The sequence below is a fragment of the Lampetra fluviatilis genome, chromosome 64 (assembly GCF_964198595.1).
Source record: "Lampetra fluviatilis chromosome 64, kcLamFluv1.1, whole genome shotgun sequence".
In the NCBI taxonomy this organism is placed as follows: Eukaryota; Metazoa; Chordata; class Hyperoartia; order Petromyzontiformes; family Petromyzontidae; genus Lampetra; species Lampetra fluviatilis.
The window spans coordinates 2,245,719-2,265,461 of NC_136338.1; the positions used below are offsets into that span (position 1 = coordinate 2,245,719).

Here is a 19,743-nt window from a genome sequence, read left to right on the forward strand (position 1 = left end):
AGCGTGCACTGTCGCTGTGGGTTGGCGGGGGAGAGGATAGGGGGGCTCGGGGTGAGTGGAGGCGGGCGGGGGGGGGGGGTCCAGCACTGCTAAAGTCCTGGGTTCAAACCCTGGGTCTGGGTGTCTCTCTCAGGGGGCTCACATCGGCGGTCAGAGAAATTAAGTGCACAATGCAAAAATCCTGGGTTCAAGCCCTGGGTGTCTCTCTCGCTAAGGGGGATCACAATGGTCGTGTCAGATACACTAACTCATCACTGCCAAAATCCTGGGTTCAAGCCCTGGGTGTCTCTCTCGCTAAGGGGGATCACATTGGCCGTGTCAGAAACACTAACCCAGCACTGCTAAAGTCCTGGGTTCAAGCCCTGGGTCTGGGTGTCTCTCACTCCCAGAAGGTTCACAATGGCCATGTCAGAGACACTTAGAACTGCACTGCTGATGTACTGCGTGCGAGCCCTGGGGTTAGATGCATCTCTCAGGGGGTTCATAGTAGCCGTACAAATCACGAAGTTGTGAGCACAGTATCCATGAGTATTTTCTGATTTTGTTTAGGTCAGATTTAACTTTTTTTCATTCTTTAGAATTTAAAAACTATTACGTTTTAATGGCTTTAATTGCTCGCGCGCCAAGTAATTTTGTAAGTAAGCACGTGTGGAACCTTGATAATTGAAACGACGTCAATTTTGGCGGGAAAATAAAACATCCCTCAACGCAGGACCCCTCCCCTCACAAAGTCTCAGGGGCTCCCGTGACTCGAGCTCTGCGGCCTCTGTGTGCTCTGAAGGAGGGCCGTTGCCTGAAACGTCGCTATTTTTTCATCAACTTTATTCTTCTAAGGCCACACACAGTGTTATTGACGGGGCGCGTTGAGGTATTTTAAAAAGAAAATTAAGACTCAGCAAGGTTCTCGCCAGTAAAGCGCATCATCAAAATAATGAAAACAACAACAACACAAATCTTTGCTACTACCGTTATTGTGGCGAATGGCACGCGATGATGGGTCACTTTTGGCGGGAAAAAACTGAGGAGAGTGTCGTCTAACGCTAGTGACGTCATTCTCGCGACGTCATATTTGCGGATTGGGTAAAAGCCGCTGAGGAAATTAAGGTTTTTTAAAATATATATAAAATTTGCAACTATATAGTTAATAATATATAGTTAATAAAAAAAGTCATGTCTTCTTGGTTCTTTCGGTAAAGTCACGTAGAAGGGAAAAAATTTAATAATAAAAATAAAACGCAAGGACGGCTGCTTGCATTGTGGCCTAAACGTCGTGAAAATTGTATTTTATTATGTTTTATTTTTTATTATTTTATTATTTCCCTTCTACGTGAGTTTACCGAAAGAACCAAGAACATGAATCCCTGCAGTCACGAAAGCTTTAAATCGAAAAAAGTTATGCTTTCATGACCAACGTTGCCAGGTTTTTGACAGCAAAAAAAAAAGACAAGACTCACATCTCCCTCACATATATTCTCACGTAAAAAAAAAATGAAATAAAAGTTATTTTTACGAAAAATCCGAATCGGCGTTTTACCCTTTCTGGCAATGAAACAGGTGTTGAGATGGTCAAACACCAAATCAAGCAATCGAGTTACCCCATTAACCACACACACACACACACTGGTACTTGTGAACATGCAAACATAACATGGCTCTGATAACAACACATGGGGGCATTGACTTTGAAACTAATTGGCCTACAGCAGAGACAGAGAGCAGTACAAGGAGAATGCACTCAGAAAATTAACAACTCGGGGTGAGCAGCTACAACACGGGACCTTTTTGCCATCATCAAAGTATGAAATAAGTATAACCCGTAAAAACAAAGTTTTTCACTATAAATCCTTTATATGCGTGGCGGCTAGAGTCCTCTCGTCCTCTGGCTTGAGATGGCTGCCACCTATGGTCCTAAAAAGTGTCAAATTTTGGAAAAAAAATTTCACGAAAATAAATTGTCACGCACAACGAGTCTGTGTGGAAAATGTCAGCTCGATTGGATCACGGGAAGTGGGTTAAAAAACGACCGAAAGATTGGCACGGTCCTAAGCAAGCAAGCGAACTTAATATAAAGGATTTAAAAACAAGAAGAGGTTTTACGCTTTCTGCCAATAAAACAGGAGTTCTGTTCAGATGTTCAAACACCAAATAGGTGAAACCTTTTACAAAGGAATCAAGTTACCGCATTAGCCCCACACAGTACCTGTGGTGCACATGCAAACACGTGGCTCTGATAATAATCTATGGGCATTGACTTTGACACTGAGTGGCCTACAGCAGAGACAGCGGCCTTCTTTAGGGCCTAGTCTCACCACCAGTGTCAACCACTAAAAACTAAAAAATACTCAAAAATCACTAATAACTGAAAAAATACCCAAAAACCGGAAAAAACCCCAAAAACACTAAAAAAAACAGGCGAAAATACCCCAAAACCACTAAAAACTGAAAAATATAGCCAAAAAACACTAAAAACTAAAAAAATACCCAAAAAACACTAAAAACCGAAAAGAACCCAATAAACACTATGGGGTTAATGCAGACTTTTGACTCCTTGCAAAAGATTTCTATTTGGTGTTTGAACATCTTTTCACAACTCCTGTTTTATTGCCAGAAAGCGGTAAAAAACAATTCTTATTTTTCATACTTTGATCCGACCCGTGGCAGGTGCCACGGGTCGACTGACCGAGATGACCGGTAGATGCACCACCAGCTGTATCCCCTACTGTGCCAGGCTAGGTGCAGAAGGTCACGGGGCAGACCCAGCAGGTGCCACGGGTCGACTTAAGATGACCGGTAAATGCACCACCAGCTGTACCCCCTACTGTGCCAGGCTAGGTGCAGGAGGTCACGAGGCAGACCCAGCAGGTGCCACGGGTCGACTGCCTGAGAAGACCGGTAGATGCACCACCAGCTGTACCTCCTACTGTGCCAGGCTAGGTGCAGGAGGTCACGGGGCAGACCCAGCAGGTGCCACGGGTCGTCTGACTGAATGACCGGTAGATGCACCACCAGCTGTACCCCCTACTGTGCCAGGCTAGGTGCAGGAGGTCACGGGACAGACCCAGCAAGTGCCACGGGTCGACTGACTGAAATGACCAGTATATGCACCACCAGCTGTACCCCCTACTGTGCCAGGCTAGGTGCAGGAGGTCACGGGACAGACCCTGCAGGTGCCACGGGTCGACTGACTGAGAAGACCGGTAGATGCACCACCAGCTGTACCTCCTACTGTGCCAGGCTAGGTGCAGGAGGTCACGGGGCAGACCCAGCAGGTGCCACGGGTCGTCTGACTGAATGACCGGTAGATGCACCACCAGCTGTACCCCCTACTGTGCCAGGCTAGGTGCAGGAGGTCACGGGGCAGACCCAGCAAGTGCCACGGGTCGACTGACTGAAATGACCGGTAGATGCACCACCAGCTGTACCCCCTACTGTGCCAGGCTAGGTGCAGGAGGTCACGGGACAGACACAGCAGGTGCCACGGGTCGTCTGACTGAATGACCGGTAGATGCACCACCAGCTGTACCCCCTACTGTGCCAGGCTAGGTGCAGGAGGTCACGGGACAGACCCTGCAGGTGCCACGGGTCGACTGACTGAGAAGACCGGTAGATGCACCACCAGCTGTACCTCCTACTGTGCCAGGCTAGGTGCAGGAGGTCACGGGGCAGACCCAGCAGGTGCCACGGGTCGTCTGCCTGAGAAGACCGGTAGATGCACCACCAGCTGTACCTCCTACTGTGCCAGGCTAGGTGCAGGAGGTCACGGGGCAGACCCAGCAGGTGCCACGGGTCGTCTGACTGAATGAACGGAAGATGCACCACCAGCTGTACCCCCTACTGTGCCAGGCTAGGTGCAGGAGGTCACGGGACAGACCCTGCAGGTGCCACGGGTCGACTGACTGAGAAGACCGGTAGATGCACCACCAGCTGTACCTCCTACTGTGCCAGGCTAGGTGCAGGAGGTCACGGGGCAGACCCAGCAGGTGCCACGGGTCGTCTGACTGAATGACCGGTAGATGCACCACCAGCTGTACCCCCTACTGTGCCAGGCTAGGTGCAGGAGGTCACGGGACAGACCCAGCAGGTGCCACGGGTCGTCTGACTGAATGATCGGTAGATGCACCACCAGCTGTACCCCCTACTGTGCCAGGCTAGGTGCAGGAGGTCACGGGACAGACCCTGCAGGTGCCACGGGTCGACTGACTGAGAAGACCGGTAGATGCACCGCCTGTGCCCCTTCCTACTGTGCCAACTACCGCGACACACGCACCACCCCCCAAACACCAACCCTCCGGGACTCGCCCGCGAGTCGTCCAAAAATGTAACCCCGAGCGGGTTTCCACGAGAGAGAGCGAGAGAGAGAGAGAGAGAGCGAGAGAGAGAGTGAGTGAGTGTGAGAGAGAGTGAGTGAGAGTGTGAGAGAGATCGAGAGAGAGCGAGCGAGAGAGAGAGAGAGGGGAGAGTGAGAGAGTGAGTGAGCGAGAGCGAGATGGAGCGAGAGGGAGCGGCACCCACCCGCGGGCACAGAACACTCGCCGTTCAAGCACCACGACGCCCCCCGGCAGAGCGAACACACGGCGGCCTGGGCAGCGACAACTAAGTAGCGGCAGGAGCAGCCGGCGCTGAGGACGCGGGGGGGGGGGTGCGAGGAGGGAGCGCCCTGGCACCATCGCTTGGCCCGTGAGACCACCCAGGGTCATGCTTCAAGTCGTGGGGTGTCACTGCTACGGTGGACACACACACACACACACGCAACTCCTCTCCTCACCCACCCCACCATCCAAAGACAAATATCCCCCGTGTAGCCTCAACAGTCTGTTGGGGCAAGTGCTGTTAGCGAGCACCGAGGAAGGGCAGGCATGGGCGCACGAAGGGGTGGGGGTTTGCCAGCACCGCGCTCGGCCGCCTTTGTCTCCCCCACATTTTCTCACGGTCACTACTGCACACCGCACCAGGCACGCGTCCGAGTCCGGGATCGGTTCGTAATATTTGCCACTGTTACGCACGCACACACATACACACACACACATAGCAGTAGCACACACACACATTGCCGTAGCGCACATGCGCATGCACAAAAGCAAGCATGTTGCATATACGCACACGCATGCACACACATGCACACACGTGCACACACGTGCACACACGCACACACGTGCATGGACACGTGTGTAAGCATACACGCACAACGAAGACAAAGATCCCCCGCGTAGCCTGTAACAGACTGTAGGGGCAAGTGCAGTTAGCGAGCAGCAGCAGCACACGAGAGGGTGGGTGGCCAGCAACCACGGCCCGGCCGCCTTTGTCTCCCCAGTGACGATGTTTACACACCGCACCAGGTAGTACTCGTTTGAGGCCGAGTCGACCTAGGGGACCTAGGGGAGGCCCAGGATCGGTTCGAAAAATCGTCACTGGTGGTGGCCGTAAGCGGGGTTCGTAGCGTGGTGCGCTAACCGCTACACTACCGCCCCCCCGCCCCAAACATACGCACGCACGCACACCTACGCACGCACACCTACGCACGCACGCACACCTACGCACGCACACCTACGCACGCACGCACACCTACGGACGCACGCACACCTAAGCACGCACACCTACGCACGCACACACACCTACGCGCGCACACCTACGCACGCACACACGCACACCTACGCACGCACACCTACGCACGCACACACGCACACCTACGCACGCACACCTACGCACGCACACCTACGCGCGCACGCACACCTATGCACGCACACCTATGCACGCACACCTACGCACGCACACCTACGCACGCACACACGCACACCTATGCACGCACACACCTACGCACGCATGCACGCAAACCTACGCGCGCACGCACACCAAAGCACGCACACCGAAGCATGCACGCACACACGCACACCGAAGCACGCACACCTACGCGCACACACACGCACACCTATGCACACACGCACACCTACGCGCGCGCGCACGCACGCACACCTACGCACGCACACCTACGCACACACACACACCGAAGCACGCACACCTACGCACGCACGCACACACACCTATGCACGCACGCACGCACACCTACGCGCGCGCACACGTGCGTCACCACCGGAACACGCTCTTCGAATGCTAATAAACGAGAGGCACCGAGCCGATTGTCACGTGAGTCTCCGGAGACGTGGAACTCAGCTGCGACTCCCTCCTCCCTCCCCATCTACTCACCGCTCGCTGCACTGGCGCGCTCGAAGCAGGGCTCGGCAATGGGGGGTGGGTGGGGGGTGGAAGGAGGGAGACACGTTGAGAAGAAGGAGAGAGAGAGAGACGGGGCAATTGAAAGAGGATGAGGATGTGGAGTGAGGGAATGCGTTCGAGGATAGATTACAGAGAGGGGGGAGAGAGAGAGCGAGAGAGGGAGGGAGGGAGTGAGAGGCGGTAAGGAGAGGGAGATGGTGCAGAGGGATGGAAGGGAGATGATGATGATGAGGCAGCAGCAGCAGCAGCAGGAGGGATATGGAGAGAGAGAGAGAGCTGCAGTGGAGGAGAGAGTGTGAAGGTGGAGTCTAAGGTGTTCGGGAGAGATCGTGACGACGGCGATGACGGCGGCGGCGGCGGTGCATTTGTGATTGACAGCGAATGAGGTCGAGTGGAGGAAGAGGAAGAGATGGGGAAGAGGGGGGGTCGCAGTGGACTGAATCCCAGAATAAAAACGCTCGCAGACGACCAAACGAGACGAGCGATCAAACGAGCGAGCGAGCGAAGCGAAGCGAGCGACAGAGCGAGAGCTTTTCGAGAGCACCCTCTCTTCCAACCCCTCGCCACCACCGCCGCAAACACGCCGAGCGAGAGCGGGAATCGAACCTGTGCGCTTGGTGGAACACGGACATCCCATGGTCGTGATCCCCGATGCAGGTGGCAACCTCACTCCCAGTGCGGCCTTGGCACAGACGCACGCGCACACGCACGTACACATGCGAGCGCGCGTGCACACAACCCCGTGTCTTCCTCCTCCTCCTCCTCCCCCTCCTCCTCCTCGGGCTGCAGCCGCTGCATGCGACGAGCGCACACGCGTGTTGGCCGAATTTCCCCCCCCCCCTCTCTCTCTCACCCCCCCCCGGTTCTCGATTTAATTTCTCGAAGCCGACATGTTTACGGCTACTGCCGCCGCGTCCGTGGCGACGGCGGCTGCTCGCGAGCCGCTCGCTCGCTGCTCCCTCTCTGCTCTTCGTCCGAGCGATCGGCGTTGCATTTTAATTTCAAAAAAGCATTGCCATCCTCCCCCCCCCGCCACTCGCTCTCTCTCTCCCGCGCTCGCTCGCTCGCTCCACGAATCCTTCCCTCCAGGAGCGGCCGATTCCCCGGCTCATAGCAGTCAGTCGCGGAGCCTACCCATAATCCCTCACTGCTCGGGAGGGGGGCGGGGGGGGTTGGTGGCTCGCCGTTACGCGGACGGACAAACGGATGGACGAGTGGAAGGACACGCGCACGCGCGCGCGCGTGCGTGTGTGTGTGCAGCGTCGGTGTTGTAGCGCGTACGACATAAACAAACCCGCGCGCGTACACGAACACGCAGCGCACACGTGCGACCCATGCGCGCGCGAGTGTGTACGCAGCCAGGAAACTGATCAGCTCATATCAGGGGAGGGGTCGGTGGGACGTGGGATGATTGAAAACGCTGAAAGATGAAAAGTTGCAAAACTAGCTGCGTGTGCTGGCCGCAGTGACGCGCCAACTGGATCATTTCTTATCAATGTCAGATTTACTCAGTGGGCGAACGCCCCCAAAGCAAGACCCTGCTGAAAATGAATCTTGAGCCTCGGTTAAGGAGTAGCGAGCAGGCAACCTGCAAGATCTTGGAAATCCGTCCACGAGTGATGGGTTCTTCCATCTCGAGATTCATCTGACAATAAAAAAAAATAATTCCAGGAATCGGAGCAGAGATGCGAAATTTCGAAATGACCCGAAAAACGTTCCGTTTCGGATCGACCCGCAAATGTGCCGTCGCCGGAAGTGACGTCACTCCCTTATGACGTCAGATCCCGCGTTTTTCTCACCGCGTGGCACTGGGTGACACGCCACTTGCGCATACACGAAGAAACGTACAAAAATTATAATCCTGCGCATAATAAATTATCCGATAATCATTTACACCGACACGCTCGTGATTTTCTGCGGCACCGAGACCTGACCCCACGGCAACAAACAAGAGAGCGTGGCACGACTTGCGTCGACTTGCCACCGCCACCACCATGTGGTCCCTCCTCTACTCTTGGTTGTCCACCGTATCCTCTCCTTCCCTCCTGTCACCCTTCTCCACAGCAGCAGAGGCGCCACTCAAAACATCCCCCTCCTCTTCCTCTCCTACGCGACGGGCCGGCCATGGTCACTGCCGGGTGACATTTCTCTGCGGCAGCCGCCGCCGTCTGGAATGCGGCCATCATTGTTCCGCTGTTCAATCCACACCGACTTTTAAGAGACACTTAAAGGCCCCATCTCTTTCCGAAAGGTCCATCTCTTTGCTAAAGGTCCATCTCTTTGCTAAAGGCCCATGTGTTTGCTAAAGGCCCTTCTCTTTGTTCAAGGCCCATCAATTTGCTAAAGGCCCATCTCTTTGCTAAAGGCCCTTCTCTGCCATGAAGGCCCATCTTTTTCCTACAGGCCCATCTCTTTGCTAAAGGCCCATCTTAGTCCTAACGGCCCATCTCTTGCTAAAGGCCCATCTCTTTCCTAAAGGCCCATCTCTGCCCTAAAGACCCAACTCTTTGCTAAAGGGCCATCTCTGCCCTAAAGGCCCATCTCTACCCTAAAGGCCCATCTTTTTCCTACAGGCCCACCTCTTTCCTAAAGGCCCCACCTCCAGTGCCTGGCTTTTGAGTGACACTAAGCTTGGCTCCGCACCACAGAATCACGACCATTTACATCCGTGAAATATCGTGAGCGTTATAAAGTACATTACAATTATTATTATTACTACAATAACACCGGGTTCATATTGTATCAGCAGAGGTGGTGCTTGGCATATGCTCAAGGTGATTTTGTTTTACTGTGCGAGACGAGGTTAGAGCCTCATTTTCAACAGTGGGTCACCAAAATGGCAAAAGCGAAAACAAATATAAGCAATCAGGACAAAAACAAATCCAACAAACGCAAAAAGGCACGAGCAAACTCGGCAAAAACGATAGCTCCCCAAGCAACGCAAGGCCCCATCCCCCTTCCTGCGCGGCATCATGAACGAAACATGAGTGAACCCAAATGCCAGATCTAACTCAGATCCTTATCAATGAAAAACAAGTCTCCTAACTCTCGATTTAAAGCTTTCGTGACTGCAGGGATTCATCTTCTTGGTTCTTTCGGTAAAGTCACGTAGAAGGGAAATAAAAATAAAATAAAAAGAAAACATAATAAAATAAAATTCTCACGACGTTCCGGCCACAACGCAAGCAGCCATCCTCAGTCTTTCCGACAGACCTGTTCTTCACCTGAGGACGCTGCTTGCGTTGTGGCCGAAACGTCGTGAGAATTATTTTATTATGTTTTATTTTTATTATTTTATTATCTCCTAACTCTATTAACACTATTTAAAGCTTTCGTGACTGCAGGGATTCATATCCTTGGTTCTTTTGGTAAGGTCACGTAGAAGGGAAATAATAAAATAATAAAAATAAAACGATTCAATTCTCACGACGTTTCGATTGCAACACAAGCAATCATCATCAGGTGTGAAGACCACAGCAAAAAAAAATATTGCTGTGAAAATTGTATTGTTTATTATTTTATTATTTCCCTTCTACGTGACTTTACCGAAAGAACCAAGATTATCTTTTAACACTGTCGAACATAATTGTAATTAGTCAATTAAGTTTCATCATTTTACAAACAAACTATTACGTAGCTTGTCCATGGTATACGAAATCAGGATCTTTATTTATCCTGGAGAAATCCGATGGGCTATGAAGCTCATTTTCACCACAGACGTTCACTAGGGGCAGGTCAGAAAGTTACAACAAAAAAACAAAACGATAGGAGTACAAAGTAAGCAAATCATGATTTAAAAAAAAACACATAACTCACTTTATATTACCAGGTAAAGCCCCACAGCACCCACTGAGCTATTAGATTCGTTTTCAGAAGCGACCTGGCCACAAATGATAGCTCAACGAAGTGGCTTATCGCGTGGACATTTATAGCAGCCATTTGACACGCACAAAGGCAATGTATTCCGAGGGCCCACAGTGAGCCAACACCACCGCTGTGCGCATCAGAACCAGACAAATCAAATCATCGGGTGACGTTGCTGCCTTGGCAATGCACGTACGTATGTTGAACTTCGTTCACACCGTACGTAGCCAACCATGCTAATCGGAGGTGCGGGGGAATGACAACAAAACTATGGGTCTCTGTGTGAGTCTGTGGGTCTGTGTCTGTGTGAGTCTGTGGGTCTCTGTGTGAGTCTATGGGTCTCTGTGTGAGTCTACGGGTCTCTGTGTGAGTCTATGGGTCTCTGTGTGAGTCTGTGGGTCTCTGTGTGAGTCCGTGGGTCTCTGTGTGAGTCTGTGGGTCTCTGTGTAAGTCTGTGGGTCTCTGTGTGAGTATGTGAGTCTCTGTGTGAGTCTATGAGTCACTGTGTGAGTCTATGGGTCTCTGTGTGAGTCTATGAGTCTCTGTGTGAGTCTGTGGGTCTGTGTGAGTCTATGGGTCTCTGTGTGAGTCTATGAGTCTCTGTGTGAGTCTGTGGGTCTGTGTGAGTCTGTGGGTCTCTGTGTGAGTCTATGGGTCTCTGTGTGAGTCTATGGGTCTCTGTGTGTGTCTATGGGTCTCTGTGTGAGTCTATGGTCTCTGTGTGAGTCTGTGGGTCTCTGTGTGAGTCTGTGGGTCTCTGTGTGTGTCTAGGGGTCTCTGTGTGAGTCTGTGGGTCTCTGTGCGAGTCTATGGGTCACTGTGTGAGTCTATAGGTCTCTGTGTGAGTCTATGGGTCTCTGTGTGAGTCTACGGGTCTGAGTGTGAGTCTATGGGTCTCTGTGTGAGTCTGTGGGTCTCTGTGTGAGTCTGTGGGTCTCTGTGTGTGTCTGTGGGTCTCTGTGTGAGTCTATGGGTCTCTGTGTGAGTCTATGGGTCTCTGTGTGAGTCTATGGGTATCTGTGTGAGTCTACGGGTCTCAGTGTGAGTCTGTGAGTCTATGGGTAATGGTGCACAAGCACAATTAACAACAACTCAACAAAATCGGCGATAATTACAACGCCGCGTGTGTTGACGTTGTCAGGCGATGGCCCTTTTCTTCTCGCTATCAGCGTCACGCCGGAGCTCGGACAACGCGGGGGGTCACGACGACTGGGCAGGCGTGACGTCGCAAACACTTGCGTGCCGGCACGGAGACGCGGTCAATTACCGCATCGCGTGAATGACGCGCGGAAATCCACGAAAAGCTGCGGAAAATGTGCTTAAAATTCGGAAATCCCAAGTGTTGAAATCCTAAGCCTCATCCCAAAGACAAAGATCCCCCCGTGTAGCCTTTATAGACTGATGGGGCAAGTGCCGTTAGCGAGTAGCAGCACCTATGAAGGCCGGCACGGCACACGAGGGGGTGGGTGGCCAGCACCACGCCCGGTCGCCTTTGTCTCCCCCAGTGGCGACGTTTACGCACGGCACCAGGTACTCATTTTAGGCCGAGTCGACCTAGGGGAGGCCCGGGACCGGTTAAGATATTCGTCACCGATATTGTCCGTGAGCGGGAATCGAACTCGGGTCGCCGGGTTCGTAGCGCAGCGTAGTGCTGACCGCTGCTACACTACCGCTCCCCCACTAAACCCATCCATACCACACACATACACACACATGTAGATGTACCACGATTACAAGTTTCTCCGCCCCGCCCTCCCTGATGGGATCCATTAATAAAAGGCTCGATGCGTTGGATCGCTGCCACCAGCGCAAATTGTTTCCCGTGGACCCGTACGGAATTACGGCCGTAGGTGCCGTTAGCGAGCACCCCACCCCCAGTAAGGCTGGCACGATGTCAAGTGTATCGCGGAGACAATATCGAAAGTCACGATGTTGGCGGATTTCTATCGCTGCGTCCGATGCTCCCCCTGACTTTGTGACTTTTTTTGTGAGATCGTTTTTTTTTGCTGCTGCTGCTTCTTCTGCTTTGCAGTAACTTCCAGTGGCAATCCTCCACCACCCGACACGGCCAATCAGTAAAAAAGTGTCACGTTGACAAAAGACAAAATAGTTCACTGCTTTAAGCCCACCGGTGTGTTATGAAAGCGTGAAACCACAACATTTACAATTTTTGAGTACGACGTTTCGCTGGTAATTGCATCCAGCATCAACGGACAATTCGCTAAACCCAAAAACGTTGATTATGAATAATGTTGGTCGCGAAAGCCTGCGTGTTAAACTTCCAGTGGCAAATTAAAAAAATTGAAGATTTGGCGAAAATCTCTCCAACTTCAACTTGCTCGACGCACTCCTGCCATGGCGCGTTTTAATCGATAGAATAGCATCATCATCATCATCATTATTCCGCTTGTTCACCCACGGAAATCCTCGCCGAGTCTCACAACTTGTACGTGCCACCGTGATGATGATGAGAGAGAAACAAGCAAACTCCAAATATACAGCAGCAGGCGTCACAGGATCGAGATCGAACCCACGACCTCCTGGACACCAGGCGAGGTAGTCAACATCTCACCACTGTGACAGAGAGACACGCAAACTCCAAATATACAGCAGCAGGCGTCACAGGATCAAGATCGAACCCACGACCTCCTGCATACCAGGCGAGGTAGTCAGACATCTCCTAGCCACCGTGATGATGATGAGAGACGCAATCTGCAAATATACAGCAGCAGGCGTCAGGGTCGAGATAGAACCCACGACCTCCTGCATACCAGGCGAGGTAGTCAACATCTCACCACTGTGAGAGAGAAACACGCAAACTCCAAATATACAGCAGCAGGCGTCACAGGGTCAAGATCGAACCCACGACCTCCTGCACACCAGGCGAGGTAGTCAACATCTCCTAGCCACCATGGAGCCCCAAACGACGCGCAACACCCGAATCCACACACAGCGTGGGGGACATCGCGGCGAGGGTCCGCCGCTCCGCTACTCCCGTCGCGTTTCATCCGTTGCTCAACCGCCTGAATCTGTCGCCGCCGTAGCTCCGATTCCACACCGGCCGTCACGACGCACACACCGCCAGCGTTCACCGGGGCGGCCGCCGCATCCGCACCGCGAACCTCCGCCACGCGCCAACTCCCACGACGACCTCGTTATTTTTTTCGTTTGTTACATTTCACATTTTTTTGTCCGCTTCGCAACAGCGAATCACCTCCGTCCAGCGGTCTCCAGGGGACCGGGGCAGAGCTTGAAACGATGATACCCCGGGGAAATGCGTCTCTGCTCTGCCGTGAAGTGCGTGCACATCACGTGGTCCCCGCCTGTGCTGCCCCGGTGCTATTTCTCGGTCTGACGCGCTCACACGCGCGCACGGACTCTCCCCGGTGATGTATCCCTCTTTTTGAAGCGCTACCCTCCCTCCCCCCAACTTCCACCTCCACCTCCACCCACCCGCTCCTCCGTACGTATCTCACGGTGTATCTGTCTCTCCCCCCCCCCCGTGACACGTGTCGTCTCCCTCGCTTCTCTCACTGCGCACATCGCCCCGCCCGCCCACTCCCTGCTGCCCTCCCTCCCCCGCTCCCTCCCTCCCTCCCTTCCTCGTCCTCTCCCTCCATCCCTCCCTCGCCTCCTCCCTTCCCCGCTCCCTCCCTCCCTTCCTTCTTCCCTACCTCCCCCCTCCCTCCCCTTCTCCCTCCCTCACCCCCTCACCCTCCCTCACCACCTCCCTCGCCCCCTCACCCCCTCCCTCCCCCTCTCCCTCCCTCACCCTCCCTCACCCTCGCTCACCCTCTCCCTCCCTCTTCCTCCCTCGCCCCCTCACCCTCTTCCTCCCTCGCCCCCTCACCCTCTTCCTCCCTCACCCCCTCCCTCTCACCCTCTCCCTCCCTCACCCTCTTCCTCCCTCACCCCCTCCCTCTCACCCTCTCCCTCCCTCACCCTATCCCTCTCCCTCTCTCCCTCTCAGTAGTTTTTTCCCAAGCGGTCTCTTTCCCTTCCCGCAACACGAGATTTGAGCTCTCGAAGAAGGAAGCCGCCCCCCGTCCGCCCGTCCGGACGACCTCGTGCCGTGGACATCGCCCACCGGAGCCCTTCACGTTCCACGTCGACGCCTCCACCCCCCCCCCTTTCAACCCCCCACTCACCACTCCCCCCCCCCCCTCTCACCCCCCCTCTCACCACTCCCCCCCCCCTCTCACCCCCCCTCTCACCACTCCCCCCCCCCCTCTCACCCCCCCTCTCACCACCTCCCCCCCCACCTCCCCCCCCACTCACCCACATCGGTGTCCTTGTGGCTCCTCACCAGCTCGGCGAGGTCAAAGTTCCCAGCCACGATCGCCACCTGGAGACCACGCGCACAACAAGACGGCAGAGCCACTTACACACCAGGCGTGCCTACGGAGGTCCCCCGTGTAGCCTGTAACAGACTTCTAGATTTGAAGCTTTCGTGACTGCAAGGATTCATATTCTTAGGTTTTTTCGGTAAAGTCACGTAGGTAAAAAATAAAATTAATAAAAGTAAAATGAAAATAAAATAAAAATCACGACGTTTCGGAGGCAACACAAGCTTCCGTCTTCAGGTGGAACCGTCACAGCACGATAGCTGTATCAAGTGAGAGAAATTCCAAGAACACAATATTTGTATATATACTGGTTGAGGGTGGGAGGAGCCAAGGTAGGCACCTGGATATTATTTTTGTGAGGTTCGGTGCGGTTGAAGCATGCTGTTAGGAATGAGCCTTTGTTGTGTAAACTAGACTGTTGGGGCGAGCGCTGTTAGCAAGTGGCAGCGCCTATGAAGGCCGGCACGGCGCACGAGGGGGTGGGTGGCCAGCACCACGCCCGGCCGCCTTTGTCTCCCCCAGTGGCGATGTTTACTACACACCGCACCAGGCACTCGTTTGAGGCCGAGTCGACCTAGGGGAGGCCCAGGACCGGTTCAGATAATCGTCACCGGTGTTGGCCGCGAGCGGGAATCGAACCCGGGTCGCCGGGTTCGTAGTGCAGTGTAGCGTTAACCGCTGCACCACCGTCAAGATGTTAACTTCCTCGCCCGCTACGCAGGAGGTCGTGGGTTCGATCCCGATCCCTGATCATGTGGAGTTGGCGTGTCTCTCTCTCTCCCCGTGGTCGCGTGGATTTATCTCCGGGTCCTCCGGTTTCCCCCTCCACATTTAGAACCGACGCTGCTTTTTAGAGTGTTCGGCTGCCGCTATGAATGTCCACGCGGCGACGACGATGATGATCTCACTTCACCGAGCTACCATTCGTGATGGCCAGGTCGCCTTAACTGGTGAAACAGAAGTAGTTTGTTAGTTGAGTTTAATCTCGATTTGAAGCTTTCGTGACTGCAGGAATCCATACTCTATGGTTCTTTCGGTAAAGTCACGTGGGTAGAAAATAAAATAAATCGCGACGTTTCGGGGCGCAACACAAGCGTTCATCATCAGGTGGGAAAACTTTCCCATCTGATGACGGACGCTTGTGTGACTTTACCGAAAGAACCAAAGCGTATAGTTCAGTTTAGTTAGGGACACACGAGGGGGTGGCTAACACCACGCCCGGCCACCTTTGTCTCCCCAGTGCCGATGTTTGCCACCACAGCCAGGTACACATTGCAGGCCTTCATTCGAAAATGCTTGCTCATGTCCACTCACAACTCCAGAGGTAACATCTAATCGTGATGATGATAGATAGATTTTTCCGAATTTAACGTAAAATCTTGATCTGGAAAGGTCTCATCGAGTATCTTGGCTCACTGAGTCCTCGTTTCAGGCTGAGTCGACCTAGAGGAGTCCCTCACTGGGTCCTCGTTTCAGGCTGAGTCGACCTAGAGGAGTCCCTCACTGGGTCCTCGTTTCAGGCTGAGTCGACCTAGGGGAGTCCCTCACTGGGTCCTCGTTTCAGGCTGAGTCGACCTAAGGGAGTCCCTCACTGGGTCCTCGTTTCAGGCTGAGTCGACCTAGGGGAGTCCCTCACTGGGTCCTCGTTTCAGGCTGAGTCGACCTAGAGGAGTCCCTCACTGGGTCCTCGTTTCAGGCTGAGTCGACCTAGAGGAGTCCCTCACTGGGTCCTCGTTTCAGGCTGAGTCGACCTAGGGGAGTCCCTCACTGGGTCCTCGTTTCAGGCTGAGTCGACCTAAGGGAGTCCCTCACTGGGTCCTCGTTTCAGGCTGAGTCGACCTAGGGGAGTCCCTCACTGGGTCCTCGTTTCAGGCTGAGTCGACCTAGAGGAGTCCCTCACTGGGTCCTCGTTTCAGGCTGAGTCGACCTAGAGGAGTCCCTCACTGGGTCCTCGTTTCAGGCTGAGTCGACCTAGGGGAGTCCCTCACTGGGTCCTCGTTTCAGGCTGAGTCGACCTAGGGGAGTCCCTCACTGGGTCCTCGTTTCAGGCTGAGTCGACCTAGGGGAGTCCCTCACTGGGTCCTCGTTTCAGGCTGAGTCGACCTAGGGGAGTCCCTCACTGGATCCTCATTTCAGGCTGAGTCGACCTAGGGGAGTCCCTCACTGGGTCCTCCTTTCAGGCTGAGTCGACCTAGGGGAGTCCCTCACTGGGTCCTCGTTTCAGGCTGAGTCGACCTAGAGGAGTCCCTCACAGGGTCTTCCTTTCAGGCTGAGTCTACCTCGGGGAGTCCCTCACTGGGTCTTCCTTTCAGGCTGAGTCTACCTCGGGGAGTCCCTCACTGGGTCCTCATTTCAGGCTGAGTCGACCTAGAGGAGTCCCTCACTGGGTCCTAATTTCAGGCTGAGTTGACCTAGGGGAGTCGCTCACTGGGTCCTCATTTCAGGCTGAGTCGACCTAGGGGAGTCCTCACATCATAGTTCATTGACGCAGGGAAGGCCTCAATTGAGATCCCTCCACTGGACACGCAGCCAGGGATCGAACCCAGGTCACCAACCACTGCAGTTCCACTACAACCTCCCCCCCCCCCTCACGCATTGATGTGTCGGCAGGCAGTGAGAGCAAGCAAGCGAGCGACACCCTCCGGCTCCGATTGTCAATCCGCTGCGTCGCTCTCCATGAATTATTTAACATCATCCCCCACATCACACGCCCTGGCCTACGCACGCTCGCTCACGCTGCACACGGCAAGGCCAAGTGCGAAAGTGAAAACAAGCTTTTTCGATTTAAAGCTTTCGTGACTGCAGGGATTAATTTTCTTGGTTCTATCGGTAAAGTCACGTAGAAATAAAATAATAAAAATAAAACAAAATAATTCTCACGACGTTTCGGCCACAACGCAAGCAGGTCTGTCTCCTTGGCAGACCTGTTCTCCACCTGAAGACGGCTGCTTGCGTTGTGGCCGAAACGTCGTGAGAATTATTTTATTATGTTTTATCTTTATTATTTTATTTCTACGTGACTTTACCGAAAGAACCAAGAAGATGAAAACAAGCTGGAGAGGCCAGCCACTTCGGCGAGCCTCTGATATCACTTCACAAATATTGATACGCAGTTAATTCTGGAATATCCGTGAAATTCGTGCGCAACGCACGTAGCCAAGCGTACGAATCGGAGGTGCGGTGGTGGGAAGGAGAACAAACGAAACACAAAGAGCAGTTCTAAAGAAATGAGCTTTCAATCCAGATGATTTAAAAATCGCATAGGTTTCGGTGGGAGGAAGAGCGTTCCAGACGGCCGCGGGAGCGCATCTGAAAGCGGCGGGCGATGCGCGGTGACCACCGCCTTTGTTCGACGGCTTCGCCAAAAGCCGCCGCCGCCGCTACGAGGATGACCACCGGAGTTTGCGTGAGGAGCGGAGTTCGCGTGATCTAGGTTTGCGGATTAAATCGCGCTACGAAAAGCGTACAAAAAAACTCAACATTTCTAACCATCGGCCTCACTCCTCGAGGCTCCAGCGACCGCAAACGCCTCCGTCGAGTCAACCGACCGAGCACTTTATTTATTTATTAAATACATTCATTTGATTTTTTGTTTCATGGCTGCACACAACAACAACAAAGGCCTTGGCCGCTGCAGAACGTTGGGTGACAACAACAACTTAATTCTAGATTTGAAGCTTTCGTGACTGCAAGGATTCATATTGTTAGGTTCTTAGGTTTTTTTTTTCCGGTAAAGTCACTTAGGTAAAAAATTAAAATTAATAAAAGTAAAATAAAATACAGCGAGCGTGCTGTGACGGTTCCACCTGAAGACGGAAGCTTGTGTTGCCTCCGAAACGTCGTGATTTTTATTTTATTTTAATTTTATTTTACTTTTATTTATTGTAATTTTTTACCTACGTGACTTTACCGGACAAAAAAAAAACCTAAAAATAACAACAATAACAACAACCGCACGCGACTATCATTCGCCAGGCCGCATGTACCCGGCGCGTCCTGGTTGATGTGCGGGGGAGGAGGAGGCGGGAGGTGAGACAAGATGACTCGGGGAACCGATTCTACTGCATTTTGAAACGCAACGGCCACGTTTGGCTTGGGGGCCTGAGAGATAAAAGTGAGGGAGTGTGGGTGGAGAGCATTGGGGTAATGAGGTGGTCCGGTGGTGGGTGGCGGAAGCGAAGGGGGCCCAAAAGCACACTCGGTAGGCCGTCGCCGCCAGACATCAAATCACCTCGCCGTCAACCAGGCCTCGTCAGCTGGTTTAGAGGCACAGTCCACGCTCGACTTCCAACTCGTCGATTGTACGGCGTCCCCTCCGCACCACCCTCCCCCCCCCCCCCCCCGCGCTAACCGCCCGCCGCCATCTGCCGAACGCTGCTGGATAAAAACGCTGGGACCGGAAAGGCTCCATTCGTTAGGCCGCTGGGCCTAGATCCGACAATTTACGTTCCGTCGGCGAGACAAACCCTTGGGCCTGATGATCCGTCAAACGGGCGTAGAGCGAGCGAGGGAGCGTCGTGCGTTTAGCTGGGAGGCCGTAGAGTCAGCGAGACAGTGAGCGGGACAGCGAGCGGAGGAGGGAGACAGAGCGAACGCGGACGAGGGAGAGAGTGAGCGAGAGAGCGAGCGAGACAAAGCGAGCGTGGACGAGTGAGACGGAGAGAGAGCGAGCGAGGAAGCGAGCGAGACAGAGAGTGTGCGAGCAGACGAGGGCGACAGCGAGAGCGAGCGAGGGAGACAGAGAGCGAGCGAGACAGAGAGCGAGTGGACGAGCGAGACAGCGTGCGGACGAGGGAGACAGCGAGAGAGCGAGCGAGCGGACGAGCGAGACAGCGTGCGGACGAGGAAGACAGAGAGAGAGCGAGCGAGCGGACGAGCGAGACAGCGTGCGGACGAGCGAGACAGCGAGAGAGCGAGCGAGCGGACGAGCGAGACAGCGTGCGGACGAGGGAGACAGAGAGAGAGCGAGCGAGGGGACGAGCGAGACAGCGAGAGAGCGAGCGAGCGGACGAGCGAGACAGCGTGCGGACGAGCGAGACAGAGAGAGAGCGAGCGAGGGGACGAGCGTGCGTTCACCTGGAAGGCCGTCTGGCTGTTGAAGTTCTTGATCTCCTTGCTCGCGCCACGGTAGAGCAGCACCCGAGCACAGCTCTCCTGCGTGAGCACGGACACGCGGCGAGTGAGCCGTGGCCGTTCGTTGCTTCTGCTTTTAGAACCACCGTGGATTTAGAGCATTTGGCTGCTACGACAAATTTCCACGTCATAAGCCACTTCGCTGGCCTATCATTGGTAACAAGGTTGC

The 19,743-nt window shown here is 53.8% G+C and overlaps 1 protein-coding gene across 1 annotated transcript in view; it reads right to left on the reverse strand.

Annotated features, from left to right (window-relative positions):
• The window catches only part of LOC144951879 (SH3 and multiple ankyrin repeat domains protein 3-like), a 125,165-nt gene that overhangs the window by 52,444 nt on the left and 52,978 nt on the right, over positions 1-19,743 (reverse strand). The window contains exons 9-10 of the mRNA XM_078882228.1: positions 19,518-19,595; positions 14,374-14,440 (exon numbers count right to left, since the gene is read on the reverse strand). Coding sequence (XP_078738354.1) covers positions 14,374-14,440; positions 19,518-19,595 — 145 coding nt within the window. The remainder of the gene's footprint in view (positions 1-14,373; positions 14,441-19,517; positions 19,596-19,743) is intronic.